Source organism: Vombatus ursinus, unplaced genomic scaffold (genome assembly GCF_900497805.2).
Source record: "Vombatus ursinus unplaced genomic scaffold, bare-nosed wombat genome assembly UNPS02012958.1, whole genome shotgun sequence".
Classification (NCBI taxonomy): domain Eukaryota; kingdom Metazoa; phylum Chordata; class Mammalia; order Diprotodontia; family Vombatidae; genus Vombatus; species Vombatus ursinus.
The window spans coordinates 1,014,005-1,034,804 of record NW_020952736.1 but is presented as its reverse complement, the minus strand read 5'-3'; the positions used below and the strand labels follow the sequence as shown (position 1 = coordinate 1,034,804).

The 20,800-nt window shown below is 45.6% G+C and overlaps 1 protein-coding gene and 1 pseudogene across 1 annotated transcript; one reads left to right on the top strand and one right to left on the bottom strand.

Moving 5' to 3' along the window:
- Window positions 1-69: 69 nt before the first annotated feature.
- SOAT2 (sterol O-acyltransferase 2) lies at window positions 70-15,959 on the top strand. Its single transcript, XM_027858415.1, has 15 exons — window positions 70-1,110; window positions 1,560-1,615; window positions 1,954-2,090; window positions 2,261-2,320; window positions 2,568-2,675; window positions 3,528-3,804; window positions 5,757-5,826; window positions 6,592-6,676; window positions 6,936-6,981; window positions 7,219-7,348; window positions 7,816-7,913; window positions 9,515-9,613; window positions 10,907-11,039; window positions 14,593-14,741; window positions 15,144-15,959. Exons 1-15 carry the CDS (start codon window positions 1,035-1,037, stop codon window positions 15,192-15,194), a joined length of 1,575 nt encoding a protein of 524 aa, XP_027714216.1. The 5' UTR covers window positions 70-1,034; the 3' UTR covers window positions 15,195-15,959.
- Window positions 15,960-18,936: 2,977 nt separating this feature from the next.
- On the bottom strand, window positions 18,937-19,557 carry LOC114040340 (annotated as a pseudogene).
- Between the last annotated feature and the right edge of the window lie 1,243 nt (window positions 19,558-20,800).

Genomic DNA, 20,800 nt, shown 5'->3' with positions numbered 1-20,800 from the left:
ATTACCTCCTTCCCCTGCCCCTCTCCCTCCTCACACACATACCTGAAGCCCCTGACTTATTCTATCTTCATTCCAGCTCACTCTCCAATTTCTTACTACCCCATCCCCAAGCCAGTCATTAGACCCTTCCTGTTGCTTAATCTCCATCCTTTCTGAGATATTTGGAAGTCCTTTGGTTGATGATGTTCCAAACCAACCACATCTCCCATCCACAGTGCAGAGAGAGATGGGGACAGAGGGAAGAATAATGCCTGCCTTCTGTCGTTCTCTGTCCTGCTTTGGGGACTTTGTCCCTGACACTGATCTCTGAATACCATGGGAAAAGAAAAAGGTTAATAGTTAATCTCTAGAACCACCTCCCCTACCTCCGACTCCGGAAGAAACATAATAAAAATGAAGTCATTCCTCCAGGTGTATCTCAGGGAAAGTGGCACCTGAACCCTCAGAGACCCTGGCAGGTGCTTAAAAAGAAGCTTGGTAGCTTCTTTTAACTTGTTTGAGTGGGTGGGAGTGGGCAATAATCTCTTCCCTAGAGATTATCCAAATACTGGTATCATCTTCAGGGTTTCTAGTGCCACAGAACCTAGCGGGGAGTTGATACATCTAGGATGTCATGAGTCAGCAAGGAGATAGGCATTGGCCTCCTAAGAACACAAACTGACTCCCCATCTTTTCTTGACCTTTAGTCTTCTGTGTGGGAGGCAGCTGAGAGGTATTAGAATGATAAAGGTTCGAGATAGGCAAAGCCCTGTGCAACCAGCACAGCTATCGTTGTCAGTGAATGACCTATAGAGGGGCGGAGTGAATTGGAGGAGACAGGAAGCTCAACTGGAACTGGGGAGGTGTGCTCCTAGATCCCTCTGACAGGTGCAAAGTTCACTCTTAGGAACCCTAATCCTCATAAGATAATCTTATCAAGAGCCTAGCAGGCCCTTTCCTCCAAAGAGGACTTCAGTCCACACTAGTCACACAGTGCACAGGCACTGCCTGGGGCAGGTACTGTGAGGGGAGCCAGTTATCTACTCACACACATCATGGAGCCAACTGGGACCCAGCTTCGGAGGAGACAGGGGCGGAGAGAGAAGCAAGCAAACAACTCCCCCATCAACGGTGAGTCCCAAGAGAGTAGAGGAAGACCTGTCAGGGACAGTGAATGGAGGCAGGCAGAGGTGTGGGGGCAGGGGGGAGGGGAGGACAGGGAAGGAGTGGGCAATGTATTGTTGAAAAGGCCTTAGCTCACCTCAGTCCTTTTCCCTATACTGGAAGAACAGGAGGTTCTAGATGGAGTCTATCGTTTCAGACCTTGTCTGCCTGAGAGATCTAATATTGGAATCTTTGCCTAAATAATCTGATTCCATCTTTGTCACTGGCCCCGAACTCCTTATGAAAGGGAAGTTGGGGAGGGGAGGTGGCAGAGTGAGAGAGAGGGCAAGGGACATAAGGATCAGTAATTCTAAAAGGTCTCAGTATAGGTGACTGAGGCCTTCCTAGGGTCAAAGACAATACAGCCCAGATACTTCCTACCTCTTGGATGTGGCCAACGGCCCTCTCTCTCCTAGAAAGTACCAAAGAACATGGAATTCCTGACCTGGTGCAATTGACAAGGCATATGGAGGTGAGTGGGCTGGAGTGGGACTGTGTTAGAGGTCAGAGACAAAGTCCCAGAGTCAGAGGCCCAGTTGGACAGATCCTGAGGTGAGAGGGAAATGATGAAGACTGGGTTAGACGTGAAAGTCTTATTTTAGGATTAAAAATCAGTCGTGGGTCAAAGGTCAGTAAGGAGGTGGGGTTAAGTAACCCTGTAGTTTGGATCACAGGGTCAAGAAGTGGGAAGAGGGGCAAGGATGGAGGTCCAGAATCAGGCTATAAGGAATCAGAAGCCAGTGAAGGTCCAAGAGTAGGAAATGAAGGGCTCTTGGGGTGGTCTGCTTACTCTGGTTCTAAGTCCCTCAGGCTGTGAAGATCGAGTTGCTGGAGCAAGCCCACCAGCAGCTGACTAAGCTGTTTGATAGGGCCATTTGGGAAACTGCTCAGTCCTGCACAACTCAAGGCTGGGGCCCAGCCTCAGCCTGCCAGGAATCCCCAAAAAGGTAAGGACCAGAAGGTGAGCAGCAGGAGCCCTTCCATTCTGGGACATTCAACATCTCCCCACCAGCCCTTTTCCCCAACTTGGCAATGAATGTCTCCTGAGTTTTCTTGCTTCTGTCTCCTGGTACTGCCCCTATTCTCTGGAATTTCTCTGTTCTCCATCTCCATTCAGAACCCGAGAACCAAATCTGGAAAGACAGAAAGTTTTCATCCATCGCAAGTCACTGCTCGAGTGAGTCAGGGTAAAGGCAGTAGTTAGGGGTAGGGGAAGGGATGAGTGCAGATGGGAACCAGGAATCCTGACCTCCAGACTTGGGTGGAGCAGGGAAGATGCTCTAAGTCTTAAAGGTTTTTCCGTATATCCCCCAGGAGGGGACGGGGAGGAAGGGATCGCAAGATGAGATACGAGTGAATCAGAAAAGGGTTTGGACAGACCAATGACTGAACTTCTTAACCTCACTCAACTCTGGTCCTTCCAGCGAACTGATGGAAATTAAGCATTTTCGAACCATTTATCACATTTTTGTTGCGGGACTATGTGTCTTCATCATCAACACACTGGCCATAGACTTCATTGATGAAGGAAGGTATGGGTGTTCTGGGTACCACAATCTGCACCATGGTAATAGCCCCCCCACACACACCTCCAACACCAATCATCTTAACCCTTCTTTAGGCAGCTCCCTCGCCCAGATGTGTTCCATTCTGTTTTCAAGTTTTCTATGTGTTATCCCTGGAGAGAGAGAACACAAAAGCTAATTAGGTTGGGGAGATGGGTAGGTAAGAACCCCAAACCTTGGGCAATATGACTGAAGTCAGGAGGCCTGGGTTGAAATTCCAGTTCAGACACTTACTTTTCTAAATGTGATTTCCCAAATGGGTAGAATAATATTTTCACTAAAGAGTCGGTATAAGGAAAACAGTAGGCCTAAAAGCCTTATATCTGGTATCATTAGGAACATTAATATCTAGGCCAGGGGATTTCAGGGAGAGGATAAAAAATACCCATGCCATCTGGATAGATCATTTCTAAAGTGTCCTCCGGGAAATTCCACCTCACCCAAGAGACCCTGCTTAAGTCAGTCAGTCCATAGGTTTTTGTTAATTACCTACTATGTGCCAGCCACTGTGCTAAGTGATAGAGATAAAAATAAAGTCCAAAGACAGTCCCTTCCCTCAAGGAGTTTTCAATCTAATGGGGGTGACAGCATACAAAGAACTATGTACAAGATAAATGAGAAATAATCAATGGCACTAAGGGGGAGGGTGGGGCTATGAAACACAGTATTTCATGTAGTCCAAGTAGGGTCAGAATGATGGGGCAAGTCTAAGGGCTTCGCTGGGGTTCAGGTCCCATCAGGGCAATATGAAAAGGAGAAAATCAAGGATGACAGTTGACTAGAGTGTACCCTCCCTGAATCTCCTCTTTCTACCCCAAGGCTGGTGCTACAGTTTGACCTACTGGCCTTCAGCTTCGGACAGCTGCCCCTGGCCCTGATGTCCTGGCTGCCCATGTTCCTGTGCACACTCCTAGCCCCATACCAGGCTCTTTGGCTATGGGCTAGACCCAGAGGCCAGGGGACCTGGTATGCAGGGGCAGGGCTGGGGGCAGGGCTTCTAGCCATCCAAATGATGGTGTTGGGTGTCCTCCCAGTCCACATGACCCTGCAGTACCAGCTGTCTCCTGGCTCCCGCTGTATCCTAGTCTTTGAGCAGGTAGGGGCTGAACCTGGGACATAAGGAGGTGGAGTGGGGGAAACTCAGACGGGTGGGTAAGGTTCCATAGGGACAGTTAAATCTGCAAGGGATGGGGCCAACCTTGAGAAAGAGGAGGAAGAATAATGAAAGTGGGGTCAGACTGAAGTCTCTTCCAAAGAAATCAACTCAAAGGTGGCCCAACCAGTCCAGGGACACTGGAGGCTGCCTACTGAATGATCAGGTAGGACTAGGGAGAACCCTGTTCTGACCTGCTATACTCTACCATCTTCAGCCTCTGACCTCCCCAAGGATCATTGATTGTTTTAGGTACTATGAGGCACAGAATGAGCTTAAAACAGTGCAGTGAAGTGGAGAGCACCTTATATTTAGTGTCAGGGGACTTGGGTTTAAATCAATCTATTAATCAATCATTATTTATTAAGGGACCGCTATGTTCTAGGCACTATCCTAGGTGCCAGAGCCAAACAGTCCCTTTCCTCAAGAAGCTTACATGGGGTGAAGGGGAAGGGTGGAAATATGTGTATCAATAGGTACATATAAAATAAATCAAGGCTAGTTTTTGGGGGAGAGGGCAGCAGTATCTGTGAGGACCAGAAAAGATTTCACGTAGAAGAAAACAAGGAGTCTCTGAGAGACCGAGGTGTGGTGGGAGTGCTTTCCAGTCAAGGGGGACGGCCAGTACAAAGAGCCAGAGATGGTGATGGAGTGTACTTTATGAAGAACAGCAGAAAAGCCAATCAGGCCAGGTTCCAGAGGACAGGAAGAAGAGTAATATTTAAATAGGTTGGAAAGAAAGATTGGGACCAGGTTGTGGAGGCTATAAGAAAAGCCAGAGAGAGAAGCTTATGTTAGATTGTGGAGGCGCCATGGTCAGATTGAACCATAGGGAAAATCACTTTGGCCTCTATGAGGCGGAAGGACTAGAAAGAAGAATGATTTGAGGCAGGAAGATTGATTAAGAGGCTATGGCTAGAGACTGGCAGATAAGTGCATAAAAATGGTGCCCATGCAAGTAGGGAAGGGAAATAGAATAAAAATTTATAGAGAGCCCCTACTATGTGCCAAGCACTGCCCTAACTTCAAATATGATCTCATTTGATCCTCACAACATCCGTATGAGGTAGGTGCTTTGAATATCCTCATTTTACAGTTGAGGAAACTGAAGCAAACAAGCGATTTGCCCAGAGTCACACAGCTAGGACTTGTCTGAGGCCCGATTTGAACTCAGGTCTTCCTGACTGTGGGCTACTGCACCAAAGGCTGCTTCTAAGGAGAGGTGGACCCAGCATGAGATGCGTTAACTTACCACCTGTGTGACCTAGGACAGAGCAAGTCACTTCTCCCTTGAGTAGATTGCACTAGATGTCTCCAATGTTCTTTCCAGCCATGAAATCTAAGGGTTACTTCAACTCCAACACTTGCACACAAGGAGGTTTTGACGCTGACATTTAATACCAGAGAATGCTACTCCCCGGCCAACCTTCCCTCCCTCGTGGGAAGCACTCAGCTGGGCATCACAAAGCCTGGGTTCTAGTTTTGGTTAAACCACTAATTCCTTTTGTGACTTTGGACAACTCCTTTCCCTTCTCTCGACCTCAATTTCTTCATCTGCAAAATGGGGACGATACTCCTACTACCTACTTCACAGCATTGTCGTCATGGCTATAAACAGGAAAGTGCTATGTGTGCATTGCCTTTATTCTTTCAGACTTATATCCCTTGTACCTAGCACAGGGCCCTGTACACATTAGGCATTTAGTAAATATGTGTTGACTTCAAGCACTAACCTCCCTCTCCAGTTTTAATATTTAATATTTATTTAATGTATATTTATTTTATATTAATTTAATATTAAATATTAATTAATCATTTATTAATTTATATTTGTTTAGTGTGTGTTTAATAATTAATATTTAATATTTAATAATTCTCTCCCAACTCCTACCCAGATCCGGTTGGTGATGAAAAGTTACTCCTTCCTGAGGGAAGCCACACCTGGAATCCTCCATACCAAAGCAGGTGAATCCTCTGATAAGTGTATCAGTCCTTCAGTCCCCACACCCCCTATTTCCCTGAAACTTCCAGTCCATCCTTCTCATTCCTTACCACAATCACTTCTGCATGGGCAAAGAAGGTAGACCCAGACAATGGTCTCTGCTACACCGGCTTAAACGCGGCTCCCTCATTAGGCACTGGCTGAGGACCTCCACCTCCACCTTGACTTAGAATTACCACCATCATTCTTTCCCCTGGGATAAACGATAAAGGTGGTTGGCATTGCCTCCAGAAGGCCCCTGTGAAAAAATGACACAGTCAGAATTCTTAGGAAGATAACTTTGGGCAGGAGATGATAAATGAGGCAGCTTTCCTGTAAAAGGAAGAAGGCTAGGAAGCCTGAAGACAGAAGGGTGCCCTGGGTGGGGTAGGATCTGCCCTCCAAAGATAAAGTGCCTCCAGGGGAGGGGGAGGGAGATACAAAGAGGTCACAAAAAGTAAGATTGCCTGCTACTTATTGGCTTGGAACAGACATTATTCCTTCTGTTCTTCTTCAGCCATCATCTGCTTATACCTAGAGGTATAAGGGCCTAGAGGCCCTTGTCTCATTCCTTGTGTCCTCTGTCTCCCAGTCTTAATCTCCTTACTCCACTCTTACTGGATTCCCAATCAGAGTCTGGTCTTTCTCCACCTCTCCCCTTATTAATCCGTTAGTCTCTCGCACCCTCTTGCTCCCGTGACCTAAACCCTTCCTTCTTCACTTTGCCTCTGTCTCCATCACCACCACAGGTAAGGGAGCCCAAGTTCCCAGTTTCTCCAGCTACCTCTATTTCCTCTTCTGCCCCACACTCATATACAGAGAGAGTTACCCCAGGTGAGTTTTCTGCCCTACTCTGAAAGCCCGATCCCGCCTAAAGCCCCATCTTTCTGATTTCCCTTTCTCCTTGGGGTCCTTAACCCTACCCCAAAGCCCTGGATCCCTCCTTCTACCTGAAGGCACCAGATGTCCCAGATCCCAATCCCTCCGGTACTCCCCCCCCCATAATTGAGCAATTGAGGGAAAAGGGACTCCAGAGGTTCAAAAGTAAGATCTCCTGGGGAGTCTGTGACACTCCTCCCAATTACTGTTCCAGGACAACCCATATCAGGTGGAATTATGTGGTCAAGAAATTTGCCCAGGTCAGAGAATGAGAAGTGATGGAGGTGGGGGGAGGCAAGTAAACTGTTGTTGGGGGGAAGAGGAGGTATTAGAGAATTGGATGGGGAAAAGGCCTGATGAAATCTTTGGGCAGAGAAAAAGTAGGGGTTCAGGGAGAAGGATTCAGAAGCTAGGGGTCCAAGTGAGATAGATATTCAGGTTGGGTGGACTCTCAAGGTAGCTGCTGATGGTCTCCTATGCTTCCGTCCTCTCCCTAGGTCCTAGCATGTGTGTTCTATGCCTGTTTCATCCTTGGCCGACTCTGTGTGCCCATCTTTGACAACATGAGCCGTGAGCCCTTCAGCACCCGAGCCCTGGTGCTCTCCATCCTGCATGCCACACTGCCCGGTGGGTCCATCCTAGAGACTGCGGAAGCAGAAAGGGCTGCGAGATGCAGGATACTCCACTTGACCTAGTGGGAAGACTCTGGCTGGAGTGGAGGGGGAGGATGTGAGCAGCCAGCAGCGGTTCTTAAAACTAAGAAGATAAGGGGCAGCTAGGTGGTGCAGTAGATAGAGCTCTGGTCTTGGAGTCAGGAGGACCTGAGTTCAAATCTGGCTTCAGACATTTGAAACTTACTAGCTGTTTGACCCTGGGTAAGTCACTTAACCCTGATTGCCTCACCAAAAAAAACAACAACAACAACAACAAACTAAGAAGATAACATTAGGCATGAGATACTGAAGGAGAGAGCGTCCACAAAAGGGAAGGACCAGAGGGAGTCTCTGGGTGGAACAAGGCCTGACCTCAGAAGATGGAATGGCCCAGGGAGAGGGGAGGAGGAGGCTGATCTGACCTCGTGCCCTCACCCCCAGGTGTCTTCATGCTGCTGCTCATATTCTTTGCCTTTCTCCATTGCTGGCTCAATGCCTTTTCAGAGATGCTACGGTTTGCAGACCGAATGTTCTACAAGGTAGGTAGGATGAAGGGGAGAGGGAAATAGAAGTGAAAGCAAAGGAGAAAACTCCACCAGTAAATGAAGCAGGTGGTCGTCCAGAAGTATGATTTCAGGAACTGGGAATGCTCCTCTTTCCCTAAAAATACCTCCCTCCTTGGTAATGCTTTTTGCTCCTACTAGGAGTATTGTTAAGCTGTTCATGAGTCAGACAGCCCCAAGTTCAAGGTTTGTCTCTGACACATCCCAGCTTTATGGCCCTTAACCTCTTAGCTTTCCAGGCAACCCTAGTACATCCAGGAATTTCTGACACACACACAAATCAACATAAAAAAAAACAAAAGAGATTCATTCATTCTCTTACTGTAATTAGACTTTCTCCCCAATTGTTGTTTTTCTTTAGTTGTGTCCGACTCTGTGACCCCAATTGGGTTCTTCTTGGCAGAGATACTGGAGTGGTTTGCCATTTCCTTCTCCAGCTCATTTTATAGATGAGGAAACTGAGGCAAAAAAGGTCCTTGTATGACCCTGCCCAGGGTCACACAGCTAGTAAGTGTCTGAGGCTGGGTTTGAACTCAGGAAAGTGAGTCTTCCTGACTTCCAGGCCCCAAACTCTGTATCCAGTGCATGGAGTGCCAGGCCTGGAGTCAGAAAGGCTGCCCTAATTAAAAGTACAAAATCCCACAGTGAGAAGTAAACTGTTATCAAACTTTATCAATCATTGACACCTTAGTATCAGATCCTTTTTTAAAATAATAATAATAAATAATAAAAAAATTTCCCCAGTTACATGTAAAGACAAAATTTTAAAATTAATTAATTGATTTATTTTTACTTTTCAACATTCACTTTTATAAGATTTTGAATTCTAAATTTTCCCCCTCCCTTCCCTCTCCGAAGGTGGCCAGCGATTTGATATAGGTTATACATGGAGGATCATATTAAACATATTTCCATATTATTCATGTTGTGAAAGAATCAGAACAAAAGGGAAAAACTATGAGAAAGGAAAAAAAAAGAGAAAAAATAGTATGCTTTGATCTGCATTCAGACTCCATAGTTCTTTCTCTGAATGTGGATAGCATTTTCCATCATGAGTTAAAGACAGTTTTTAATATTCACTATTTAAAAAATTTTAGGTTTCAAATTTTCTTTCTCTCTCTCTCATCTTCCCCTTCCCTGAGACAGTAAGCAATTTGTTATACGTTATATATGTTCAATCATGCAAAACATATTACCATATTAGCCATGTTGTGAAAGAAAACACAGACCCAAAGAAGAAAAAAAAACATGAAAAAAATACAAAAAGTGAAAAATAGTATGCTTCAATATCAGATCCTTTTCTAAGAGCAAATTTGGATAGGGAACTAGGAATGCAGGAGGGTACTCAGTTTCTTCTGGTGACATCTCCCAGAAAATGGTGAGATTTTGCCTATTTCACAGCCTTGTAGGGAGCACAGGGACAGAGGTGGGTGAAGGGAAGGGAAGGGAAGGGGGATTCTGGGACCTGGAGAATCCATGCAGGCCACGCTGGGGCTGGGGAGCACTAAGGCAGAGTCAGAGAGCATTCTGATGAGTACTGAGCAGCCTGGCCCCTGATGCTGCCCTTCTCTCCTCAGGACTGGTGGAACTCAACCTCCTTCTCTAACTTCTTTCGTACCTGGAATGTGGTGGTCCATGATTGGCTCTACAGCTACATCTACCAGGATGGACTTCGGGTAAGGGGGAGCCCCAAGACCACCTGTTCCCAGAACTCCCCAGAACTCTTAGACCTTCTGAGAGATCTCTCCATGTCCCTAGCCAAGAAGATCTCCCTGCAAGCATCCAGGAAATGAGATTGGCCTTCGTAACTTAAGTCACGTAATCTTCCTAGACCCCACAGACTTCATCTGTAAAATGAGGGGGTCACACTGGACAGCTTCTGAGGTCCCTTTCAGCTTTAGGGCTAGGGCTAGGATCCTAGAACTTTCTCCTAGCCTTTTCCCAACTTACTCCTCTCCTCCAACTCAGTTGTTGGGAAGTCCCTGGAGCTTTCTAACTTCTTTTTCCCTTTGCTGTTATTTATCCAACATCTTATTCTTCAGCCCACCTCTCTCCCTGACCTATCATCCCTCACTCAGTTTTAGAACTGACTCATAAAAGGTCAGAGCTGAAAGGGACCTTAAAAACCATTCAACCATTTCCTTTTTTTTTTTTAAGAACTTCATTTTACAGATGAGAAAACTGAGTCAGAACTGGACCTTATGCTGCCCTCCCCCAGTTCCCTACACAAGGGCTGGCTATGTTCCTAGTCCACTGGCCACCCACCCCCACACCCCATGTGCCTCCTGTCCTTTACTCGTACTATTCCTTCTCTTACAAGTCTTTGGAACTGGAAAAGACTCAAGACCATAGAAAATTAGAACCATAGAGATCATCTAGTGCAGGAGTTCTTAACCTTTTTTTTTTGTGCCATGGACTTCTTTGGCAGGCTGGGGAAGCCGATGGACCCCTTTCTCATAGGATATTTTTTCAAATTTATTTTTTAAGTACAGAGTCTTTTTTATTCTTTTTTTTCAGTTCCAAATTCTCTCCCTCACCCCATCCCATCTCCCATCTAATGGGAAGGCAAGAAAAACAAAACCTGTTATAAACAAGTCATATAATGTTTTTAAATGCAGAAAATAAAATGCATAGGATTACAAAAGAAATCCATTCTATTTAAATAGTTACCAAAACATTTTTTTTGAAAGTTCATGGACCCTAGTGCTAGCCCAGTCTCTCGATTTTCGAAGTGAGAAAACTAAGGCCCAGGAGAAAAATAAATTGTTAAAGACCACATAGCTAATCAACATCAGGAAACCAGGTTCTTCTCATTGAGTCCAATGCCTCTCTCTTCTCCAGTCCTTCAGACGCCGTCACTTTTGCCTCTTGGCTTCCTTAGGGAGTTCTCATGGGGAGAGGGCTCAGGAGAGAGGAATTCGCTAGAATACAGCTTGAGGGACTCGCTCTGCCCTCTTTCTCTCCTCCAGCTTCTGGGTCTCGGGGCGAGAGGACCAGCCATGCTCGGTGTGTTCCTGATCTCCGCTGTGGTCCATGAATACATCTTCTCCTTTGTTCTGGGATTCTTCTACCCAGTCATGCTGATTCTCTTCCTCTTTGGAGGTAGGCAGAGCCCCTATCATCTACAGCCAGGGCCAGTGAGTGACAGATCTTCCGTGCCCTTGGTGAATCGCTATGGAGAGCATGCAAGGTGGAAGGAACGCCAGAGATCCAGAGGGAAGAGGAGTCTTCAGAGAGTTCTCAACTTTGCACTTGTATTATTGTACACAGGGGTCCCTTAAAAATGAACCATGGCAGGGCAGCAAGGCGGTGCAGTGGACAGAGCACTGCCCCTGGAATCAGGAGGACCTGAGTTCAAATTTGACCTCAGGCGCTTACTAGCTGTGTGACCCTGGGCAAGTCGCTTAACTCCAATTGCCTACACACACACACACACACACACACACACAAAACTAACCATAGTCTGAGGCAGCAAAGTGGTAGGTAACAAGATGGTGGAACTCGGAGTCAAAGGACTTGGTTCGAATCCTAGGTCTGTGGAATCTCAGGCATGCTATTTCACCTCTCTGGGCCTCAGTTTCCTTTTCTATAAAAATGATTGGGGGTGGGGTGTTAGACTAGATGACCTCTAATGTCCCTTCTCGCTCTAAAGCTGTGGTCTTATGACACATTCAAAAACCATGGCTCACTAGCCCTCACCTCCATCTTTCTTTGCCAGGCAATCCAAGGACACATTAGTTCAAAGGAGGGAAGGGAAGAGAAGGGAATATACATTTAGATAGCACCTACTATGTGCCAGACCCCATGCTAAGTGCTTTTATAAATATCACCTCATTTAGTCCTCACAACAACCCTAAGAAGTAGGTGCTATTATTTATCCCCATTTTACAGATGAGGAAATTGAGGCAAACTGAGGTTAACTAACTTGTCCAGAGTCACACAGTTAGGAAGTTTCTGAGACTGGATTTGAACTCAGGTTTCCCTGACTCCGGGCCCGGTACTCTACTCACTGTGCCACCAGCTACCTGGTACAAAAGACACATTATAAACCATAGCAAGGTAGGTGACAAGTCCCTAGTCATACTCCTGGTGGTATGTCCCTTCCACAAGTTATCTTTTTTTTGTTTGTTTGTTTTTTGTTTTTGGCTGGGCAATGGGGTTAAGTGACTTGCCCAGGGTCACACAGCTAGTAAGTGTTATGCGTCTGAGGCCGGATTTGAATTCAGGTCCTCCTGAATCCAGGGCCAATACTCTCTTCTACAAGTTATCATACCCCAACATGAATGGACAGGAACACATGTGGAGCTAGCGTATGTATAAGGAATGCAAAGAAGTGCCCCCAGAAAAGTCATTACTATCTGATTGATGCATGAGAGGGAACATGTCACTTACTTTGCTAAGGTTTTTAATTTGTCTCTATGTGGTCACTTGTGTCTGTGGGTGCTGGCCGTTGCCACGAGCCAGCTTTTCTTGTGATTTATTGTTTGTTAGGCAGGTCAAAACTTCTTTCCCTTTTTTATTTATTGGGCAGGAAGAGGATAGGAGAAGGGGCAGAAGAGAAGGGGCTCCCAAGATCCTAGGGATGTTCTCAATTTTTCTTTGAATCGTGATCAGAAAATTTTATCTTGTGCCATGCTTTAAGTTGCCAGTCTGAGTCCTTGAAGATCACTTTGGAAGTTCAGTTTAGCAAAACTTCCCCCCAAAACTCACCCCAAACCACAACTGGATGGACCTGTGATGTGGAGCTTCCCATCATGCCATTGGTTCATGCAAATCACCTTAGGGAAAAGACCAGAAAGGGACTGAGATGGAGCTGCCCTACTTCTCCCCATCAACCAAATTCCATCTACTGGGGGCAGCTAGGTGGTGCAGTGGATAGAGCACTGGCCCTGAAGTCAGGAGGACCCGAGTTCAAATGCGGCCTCAGACAATTGACACTTACTAGCTGTGTGACCCTGGGCAAGTCACTTAACCCCAATTGCCTAAAAAAAAAACCAAACAAAACAAACAAATTCCATCTACTAGCTTAATGCACACACAGAGAAGTTGTTGTGCCTCCTCCATTCTCAAAGAGGAGCAATGACATCATGGGTGATGTCTTGACTTACAAGTGAATTGGATTTAAGTGAAGCAGAATTGCTTGAAGTCATCAGTCTCCCTCTCTCCTTCAGAGTCCCCTGAGCCCAACAGCAAGACAAAGTCAGGATAACTGGCAATGAATGGACCAGCATAGACATAAGTATCAAGAAAGGAAAATAAGAATGGCATAGGGAATAATCCTGGGAGGGCACCGTAGCACAGATAGACAGTTAGACCGAGGGTGAATCAGACTACGCTTCTTGGAGGAGGAAATTGTGGAGCAGTGTTTGGAAGGCAGAAAGAGACAGTGCTGGGGGGAAGATGGCTTCCGAGTGGTGGAGCATCTGAGGTTCAGGTTTTTGTTATTCAGTTATTTTTCAGTTGTGTCTGACTTTTTGTGACCACATAGGATTTTCTTGGCAAGGATATTGGAAGGTTTGCCATTTCCTTTTCCAGCTCATTTTACAGATGAGAAAACTGAAGCAGGCAGGGTTAAGTGACTTGCCTAGGGTCACACAGCTTCTAAGTGTCTGAGGACAGATTTGAACTCATGAAAATTAATCTTTCCGACTCTAGGCCCAACACTCTGTTCACTGCATCACCCTGCTGTCCCAGATGTTCTGGTAGATTTGCCCAAATGGCTATGGAAGTCTGAGCTGGAGAGATCCCATTAACAAAGGCATGAAATGAGGTTGGGTTGTCTTTCCAGGATGGATGAGTGGAGGGGACTTTAACACCAGACTAAAAACTTTAGATTTGACATAAACTATTTGATACCAATACTGGTTTCTAAGCTAGTGGTGGGGGGTAGGTGGGAGATGTCATTTATGAGGATCTAGAGCTGAGGTGGAATGGATCCTTCACACTAAATGAGACATTGTTCAGTCATGTCCAACTCTTTGTGACCCCCTTGAGGGTTTTCTTGGCAAAGACACTGGAGTGGTTTGCCTTTTCCTTCTCCAGCTCATTTTACAGATGAGGAAACTGAGGCAAACAGGGTTAAGTGACTTGCCCAGGGTCATACAGCTAGTAAATATCCGAGTCCAGATTTGAACTCAAGAAGATGAGTCTTTCTGACTCTAGGCATTGTGCCACCTACCTGCCCTGTGCTAAATGAGACACATCTTGGCTAAGAATCCTTAACCTTTCTTCTCAGCATTGGGAAGAGAGAAGGGAAATGAGATGAGTTCTCTCCCTCTGGTACCTCTTTTAGCAGGCTATCACCTGGACAAAAAGACTGAAGACAAGAAAAAGCTCCATGGGGCACAGGGAAACCCAAGCACTGTCTTTCAACAGCTTGGGGAGATGGTGCCCAGAAATTGTTGAGGGATATCATAGCAATACCTCTGGGCTGGGGAGGAGTTTTGAAGGTGCCTGGGGTCAGGAAGGGATGTCTGGGAGAATATCTCTTGAGGAGTTAGAGACATGATTAGGGGGACGATTTGGGAGAGGCAATTCCCAAGGTGGAGGTGGGATACCTGGGAGAAAAATTAAAGGCAAGGGAGAAAGAGTACCAGCAGGTTGGGAAACGGTGAGGGGAATGGAATCCCAGACTCATCTAATCTCTTCTCTCTAGCAATGCTTCACTTCCTGATGCGTGACCAGACCACTGAGTCGTCCGTGTGGAATGTCCTCATGTGGACAATGCTTTTTCTGGGCCAGGCAATAATGGTCACCCTGTACTGTCAGGAGTGGTATGCCCGGAAACAGTGCCCGTTCCACCAGGTAAGGGACCATTTCCCTAGTTCCCTCCTTCCTACTTCGCTTCCCAGGCCAAGGCCCTTAGATTGTCCCAAATGTGACCTGTCGTTCTAGGTGAATGACAAGGCATCTTTCTCACCAGCGAGTTTACTTTTCCCACACCTACTCCTAGATGCCTTGACCTCCCCGCTCCCCCTCACCCTCACCCCTACCCACATACACTGGCTCTCTAGCCAATGGAGCTCCTTTCCCTAAACTCATACACTTAGGACTGGATTTCATGTTGGGGAAGGGGTCTTTGTCTCCCCGCTGCCAGCCTGAATTCACTTCAGAGTGGAAGAAGTTCTTTTGGGTCACACCCATTCACCCCACACCTCCTCCCTAATGGAAGGGGCCCTTACTCACACTCTCCTTTCTCTGGCACAGAAGACCTTCTGGGGACTGGTTACCCCACGATCCTGGTCCTGCCCCATCTAGAGGTCAACAGGCTGCTATGTTTCTCCAGCCAAAGTCTAGTCCTGGGATTTTACTTCTCAGAGTCTCAGGCTCACCTGCCCCATCCCCTGGAACCAGGGCAGTATGATACTGAGTATTCCTCCAGTGGCAAAAAAAAAAAAAACGACAAAAAAAAAACAAAACAGAAAAACAGCTGGAGTACATGAAACCTGCCAGTGGATGCCAGAGGAAGAAACCAGGAGACATAGAGACAGCTGGACAGAAAGGAAAGTCCTTTCTCTTCCTCTACCCTAGATTTCAGACATAGGGCTGTGCCCACTCTACATCTCTCTAGAGTTGATGAGACTTGGGGGAACCTTACAAGGACTTGAGAGTATGAGGAAATTTGAATAAACTAGGGGGTGATTGGAATATGGAGGAGTGGAGGCATTTGTTTCCTGTTCCTCTTCCTCCCAACAATAAACTTCCCTTTTTGAGTCCATTCACTGCTAAATTGTCCCTGCAGATATAGGTGAACTCTGTGACTGGGAGGGAATGAGGATGGGGCTGCCTTAATGAATGAAAACGTGTTACCGTCGCCTTCTGTGCTCCCCAGCTTCCCTTCTGGCCTTTGTCCCATGTATACACATTCTCAGATTCTCCCACCCCTACTCCTACAGCACTACTACCCCCTGCATCCCTTTGTGACCCCTGTACTCCCAGCCATAGTCTAATCTCCCAACCCCTGATTCCACTTCCTGACTGGACGTATCTGAGAGACTCAATAAACAGTTATTGTTTAATTGATGGGCAATCTGGTGCGGGAGAATGAGGTCTGGATTTGGTTTGACCCACTAGTTCCTATGCTTACCAGCTGTGTGACTGTGAACAAGTCAGCTACCCTCTTTGAACCTTGGGTCTTCATCTGTAAGATGGGAATAATATCTACCCCAGTGTTATTGTGGGGATAATGCTTTGTTGCTCTTAAAGGACCATAGAAATTTGAGTTATTATTGTAGAGATTCTAATTAATAATGGGGATAGGAGATAGACTTGTAAACTGTGGCACAGGGAACTTTCAGAAGAAATTCCCTCTACCAATGCAATCAGCATCTTAGCTGCAACATATCTTCTTAGAGAGTAGCCTAAAGCAGTGAGAGGTTGAGTGACTTGCCCAGGGCCACACAGCCAGGATGTGTCAGAGGCAGGATTGGAACCCAGGTCTTCCTGACTCTGCGGCCAAGCTCTCTGTTCATCACATCTCAATGCCGATATTGTTATTGATATCGTTGTTTTAGTGTCATTATTATTATATCCCGGGGAGGGGGGGGTAGAACTCATGCCAGTCATGGAGTAGGATCCCCTTCGTCTAAACACTGGGTGGAAAGCAGGCTCTGTGAATTACGGTGAGCATCTAGAACTGTGGGAAGCCAAGATTCTTGGGTCTGGTCAAGAGAAAATGCAGATCTCAAGAAGGCTTGGAAAGGCATGGTGATGATGATGCTATTAAAAATAATACTTATTGGGGCAGCTAGGTGTCATAGTGGATAGAGCACTGGCCCTGGATTCAGGAGGACCTGAGTTCAAATCCGGCCTCAGACGCATAACACTTACTAGCTGTGTGACCCTGGGCTAGTCACTTAACCCCAATGCCTAGCCCCCCAAAAATAATACTTATTGATGCACTACTTTAATAATGACATACCACTTTTTAATACATTGATGTACCACTTTAAGGTTTGCAAAGAGATCTACATATATTATCTTACCTTACTCTTACAATATCACGGGAATTTGGTGATATTATTGGGAGTATGAGGTGATATTATTATTCTCATTTTATAGATGAGGAAACTGAGGTAAACAGAGGTTATATGACTTGTCCAGGGTCATACCATTCCTAAGTGTTTTTATGCAGGAGTTGCACTCAAGTCTTCCTGACTCCAAGTTAAGGGCTCCCTATCTACAATTCCATCTTGCTGCCCCCAAAAGGATATTCCTGTTCAAGTCTTCTTACCTCTATTGTTAAGAGTCTTCCTTCCATCAGTGCAGGTCATAGTCCATGCATGTGTCCTCATCCTGCATCCTTTTTGCCCATGCACTCAATGCAGCCTCTGAAATCGAGACGCAACAGAGTGTAGATTGATTCTCTCCTGCCTATGCTAATTTTGGCTTAACAATTAACACCAGCCAGCACCACACCATCCCTATGTGGAACCATTGGTTACAGCAAGTGGAGAAATTTTGAATGCTGTGGATAAGTTCACTTACCTTGGTAGTATACTTTCCCGGGATGTACACATAGATGATGAGGCTGTTTCATTGTGGCTACACCTAATCTCCCCTCTATTATCTTACCTCCCTAACGCCCCCAACCATTTTCCACCCTTAATCCTAGCTAGGCTCCATTCTGCCTTGGCTATGAGGTCCAGATCCCAGGAGTTCTGTTCACCCCAGCTTACTGGTCACTCCTGGGTCCCTCCCACAGGCTTTCTGTATATAAGGTCCATCTTGTCTCCATTAAGGTGCTGGGATTCTTATAATCTAGCCACGACTCAGATTCCTATAATCTAGCCACGGTTTACTAATGTTCAGACTCCTTAAGAGTTTGTCCAATATGACGGATGTTCTAATAAACCTTGTCTTTGGATGAAAGAAAAAAAAAGATGATAAGGCTGACCATGCATTGCCAGAGTTTGGAAGGTTCTGAAGGAAGGCGTAGGACAGAAGACATATTAGACTATCTACCAAACTGAAGGTCTACAGAGCCGTTGTGCCGACCTTATTGTAGCATGCCTGTAAAACCTACACAGTATGCCAATGCCATGCCAGGAAACTGAATCACTTCCATTCGAATTGTCTTAAAAAGATTCTGATGATCATGTGGCAAGATAAGGTACGGAGCAGTGAGGTCCTTTCTGCAGCTGAACTGCCAAGCATTCAAACTTTACTGCCGAGAAAGCAACTCTGGGGACAGTCATGTGGTGCGGTGGATAGAGCACCAGCCCTGAAGTCAGGAGGACCAGAGTTCAAATCCAACTTCAGACCAAACACTTGACACTTATTAGCTGTGTGACCCTGGGCAAGTCACTTAACCCCAATTGCCTAAAAGAGAGAGAGAGAGAGAGAGAGAGAGAGCGACTCTGATGGGCTACCAAATGTTCATTTGCCTAAGACTATTTTACAGAGAACTCACACAAGGCAAGTGCTCACATGGAGGTCAGAAAAAGCGATACAAGGACACTGTCAAGGTCTCTCTGAAGAACTCTGGAATTGATCGTGTGAGATGGGAGACACTGGCAAAGGACCACCCAGAATGGCACATCAAAGAAGGCACTGCGCTCTGTGAGCAAAACAGAATTGCAGTAGCTCAAAAGCAAATTCAGAGACATCTTCACTCCAAATGTTCATGTGGACTATCTGTGCCCAGCCTGTGGTACAGGCTTCTGAGCTCTTAGTGGTCTGATCAGCCACAGCTGGACACACTATGATGTCATTTTGATCCTCTGAGAACAAAGGACAAGAGCCAACCACCAACAACCAACTGTAGATTCTCCACAAAGTATCCATCAATGGACTAGAGATCTTCCTTTAGTACTTTTTATATTCCATTGGTACCAGTGGAATATTCTGGTTGACCATCTATTATCCTTGGCTCTTACTATATGCCCATCTCCTTTTCTTATCATGCAGTTCCTCAATGGGCTCCCTGGGCCCAGTTCTTTTTTTTTTTTCTTAAATTTTGTATGATTTTATTGAAATATTGAAAGTGCTCAGAGACTGTTTATTTTTTCTTCACATCTTGCTCTGCAGCCTCCTTGGCTCGCTTTGCCTGGATTCCAAAGAGATGGGCATTGGCCCGGGCCATTCGAAGACTAGCAAATGCCTTGAAATTCTTTGCGTCTTCAGTGATGACTTGAGCTTTCTCTTCCTTGTAGACATTTCTGATGGGCATAACTGGTCCTGTAAGCCGGGTTGCCAACTTGAGTTCTTCAGCAGAGCTATCTCCCTTCTTGGGCACAGATGGTTTCCTTGGGAAAAGGATCAGTTTGGAACGATATTCTTTCAGCTGCTGCACATTTGCCTGGAGAGACTCTGTAGACTTATTTCGGCAATGAGGGTCCACAGAGATACCAATGGTCTGTGCCACTTTTTTATGGATACCAGCCACCCGAAGCTCTTCCAAGGTGAATCCTCTATCAGCATGTACTTTGGTGCGGTATCACAATGGGCCGGATAGGACCAGATGCAGGGTGAGGAGCAATTGGATGTGCGTTTGCTTGACAGGCCTTTCACCTTCTGATCTTCCTGGATGGCTGGTTAAACCATGTGGCAACTCGTCTTTGTGGAACTGGGGCTTCAGAATCATGCCATTTCGGCTGGGCACCATGGCTGCTTAGAGCTCTCCTCACGGGCACCTCAGCCAATTGGAAAGGACTGGGGCCAGTTCTTGCAGGCAGGTCACCGCTGGAAACATGCTGCCGCCTATTGATACCTACCATGTATACTCTCCATCACGCTTTTGCTCACTATAACTTTGATTCTCTGGACATTTCGTTCCAAGCTTCACAACCATGCAGCGCTTCAGGAAGAATGTTCATATTGAACGTTGGCCCTTGTACTGGAGATCAGTATGAGACCATGAAAAGCATCGTGCACTTGTCCAAAACCAATCCATCCCATTCTCTTCTTGCTATAAAATTCTGAAACACAATTTATTGTCCATTTCATTGTCATTGCCAACTTCAGATCTACATACTGATATGCTCACTCAGGAGTGTTATGGAGTATTTGAAAACATGCATCTTTAGTTTAATCTTCATTAAGAACATTGCCATAACTAATGAAGTAACTTTCCTTTGGCTGATGCTTATTTTTCTTTGGGCTATCCAATTCCAAGTCACAGTATAGGTGATAAGTTTTCTACTATATCCATAATCTGAATAGATTATTAAGCCATTCTCTTTTGAGTAACCACATCTTGTTAAGGAAGCTCTTTAATATTCTCAAGGTTGTTGCAGTCTGCACAATGTCATCTATAAACAAAAGCATCTGAAGGGTCTTAATATCTGTAAGCAACTGAGCCATATCTAGAAATTCATCCAAAAATAGTTGTTAGTGAGGTTGGTGGGGCATCAGTGCAGGTGCAAAAGATGGTCCAGCTGAGAAAGGTGATGGTCTGTTTCTCCAGAGAGCCCTACACCCTGTACCCCTCTGGAATTTGGGCGGGGCAGGGGCAGGAAGACAGAAGATACGGTGTGGAAGGGGAATAATTGAGTAAGGATACATATCTCTGTTCTTTTCTATTTCCCATGTTTAAGCACTGATGGCTTATTTAAATAGTTTAAGTTGAAACTCCCACAATTGTTCATAAGGCATTCTTTTTCATTTTGTGAAGAGCAAAGGATAAGAAAAATAATTATTTTTGCTTTATTAGATTTATTTATTAGATTTTATTTTGCTTTATTAAATTTATTATTTATCAAAGAAAAGACAGAGTGGTTGTTCAGGGTGGATTTTGCTTCTTTTTTCTCCACCGTGACATCATACTTGGTGAAGGTGACAGAATTTTAACTGAAGCGGCTGTCACATTAGTAAAAATCCAGGCAAGATATTTGAGGTAACTCTGAGTACAATATCTGAATGAA

Excerpts from the sequence above, each read along its gene's own strand:
- SOAT2 (XM_027858415.1), top strand. The coding sequence starts at position 1,035 with ATGGAGCCAACTGGGACCCAGCTTCGGAGGAGACAGGGGCGGAGAGAG. Across the intron at positions 3,805-5,756 it reads GTATCCTAGTCTTTGAGCAG|ATCCGGTTGGTGATGAAAAG; the intron begins GTAGGGGCTGAA and ends ACTCCTACCCAG. Across the intron at positions 14,742-15,143 it reads AACAGTGCCCGTTCCACCAG|AAGACCTTCTGGGGACTGGT; the intron begins GTAAGGGACCAT and ends TCTCTGGCACAG.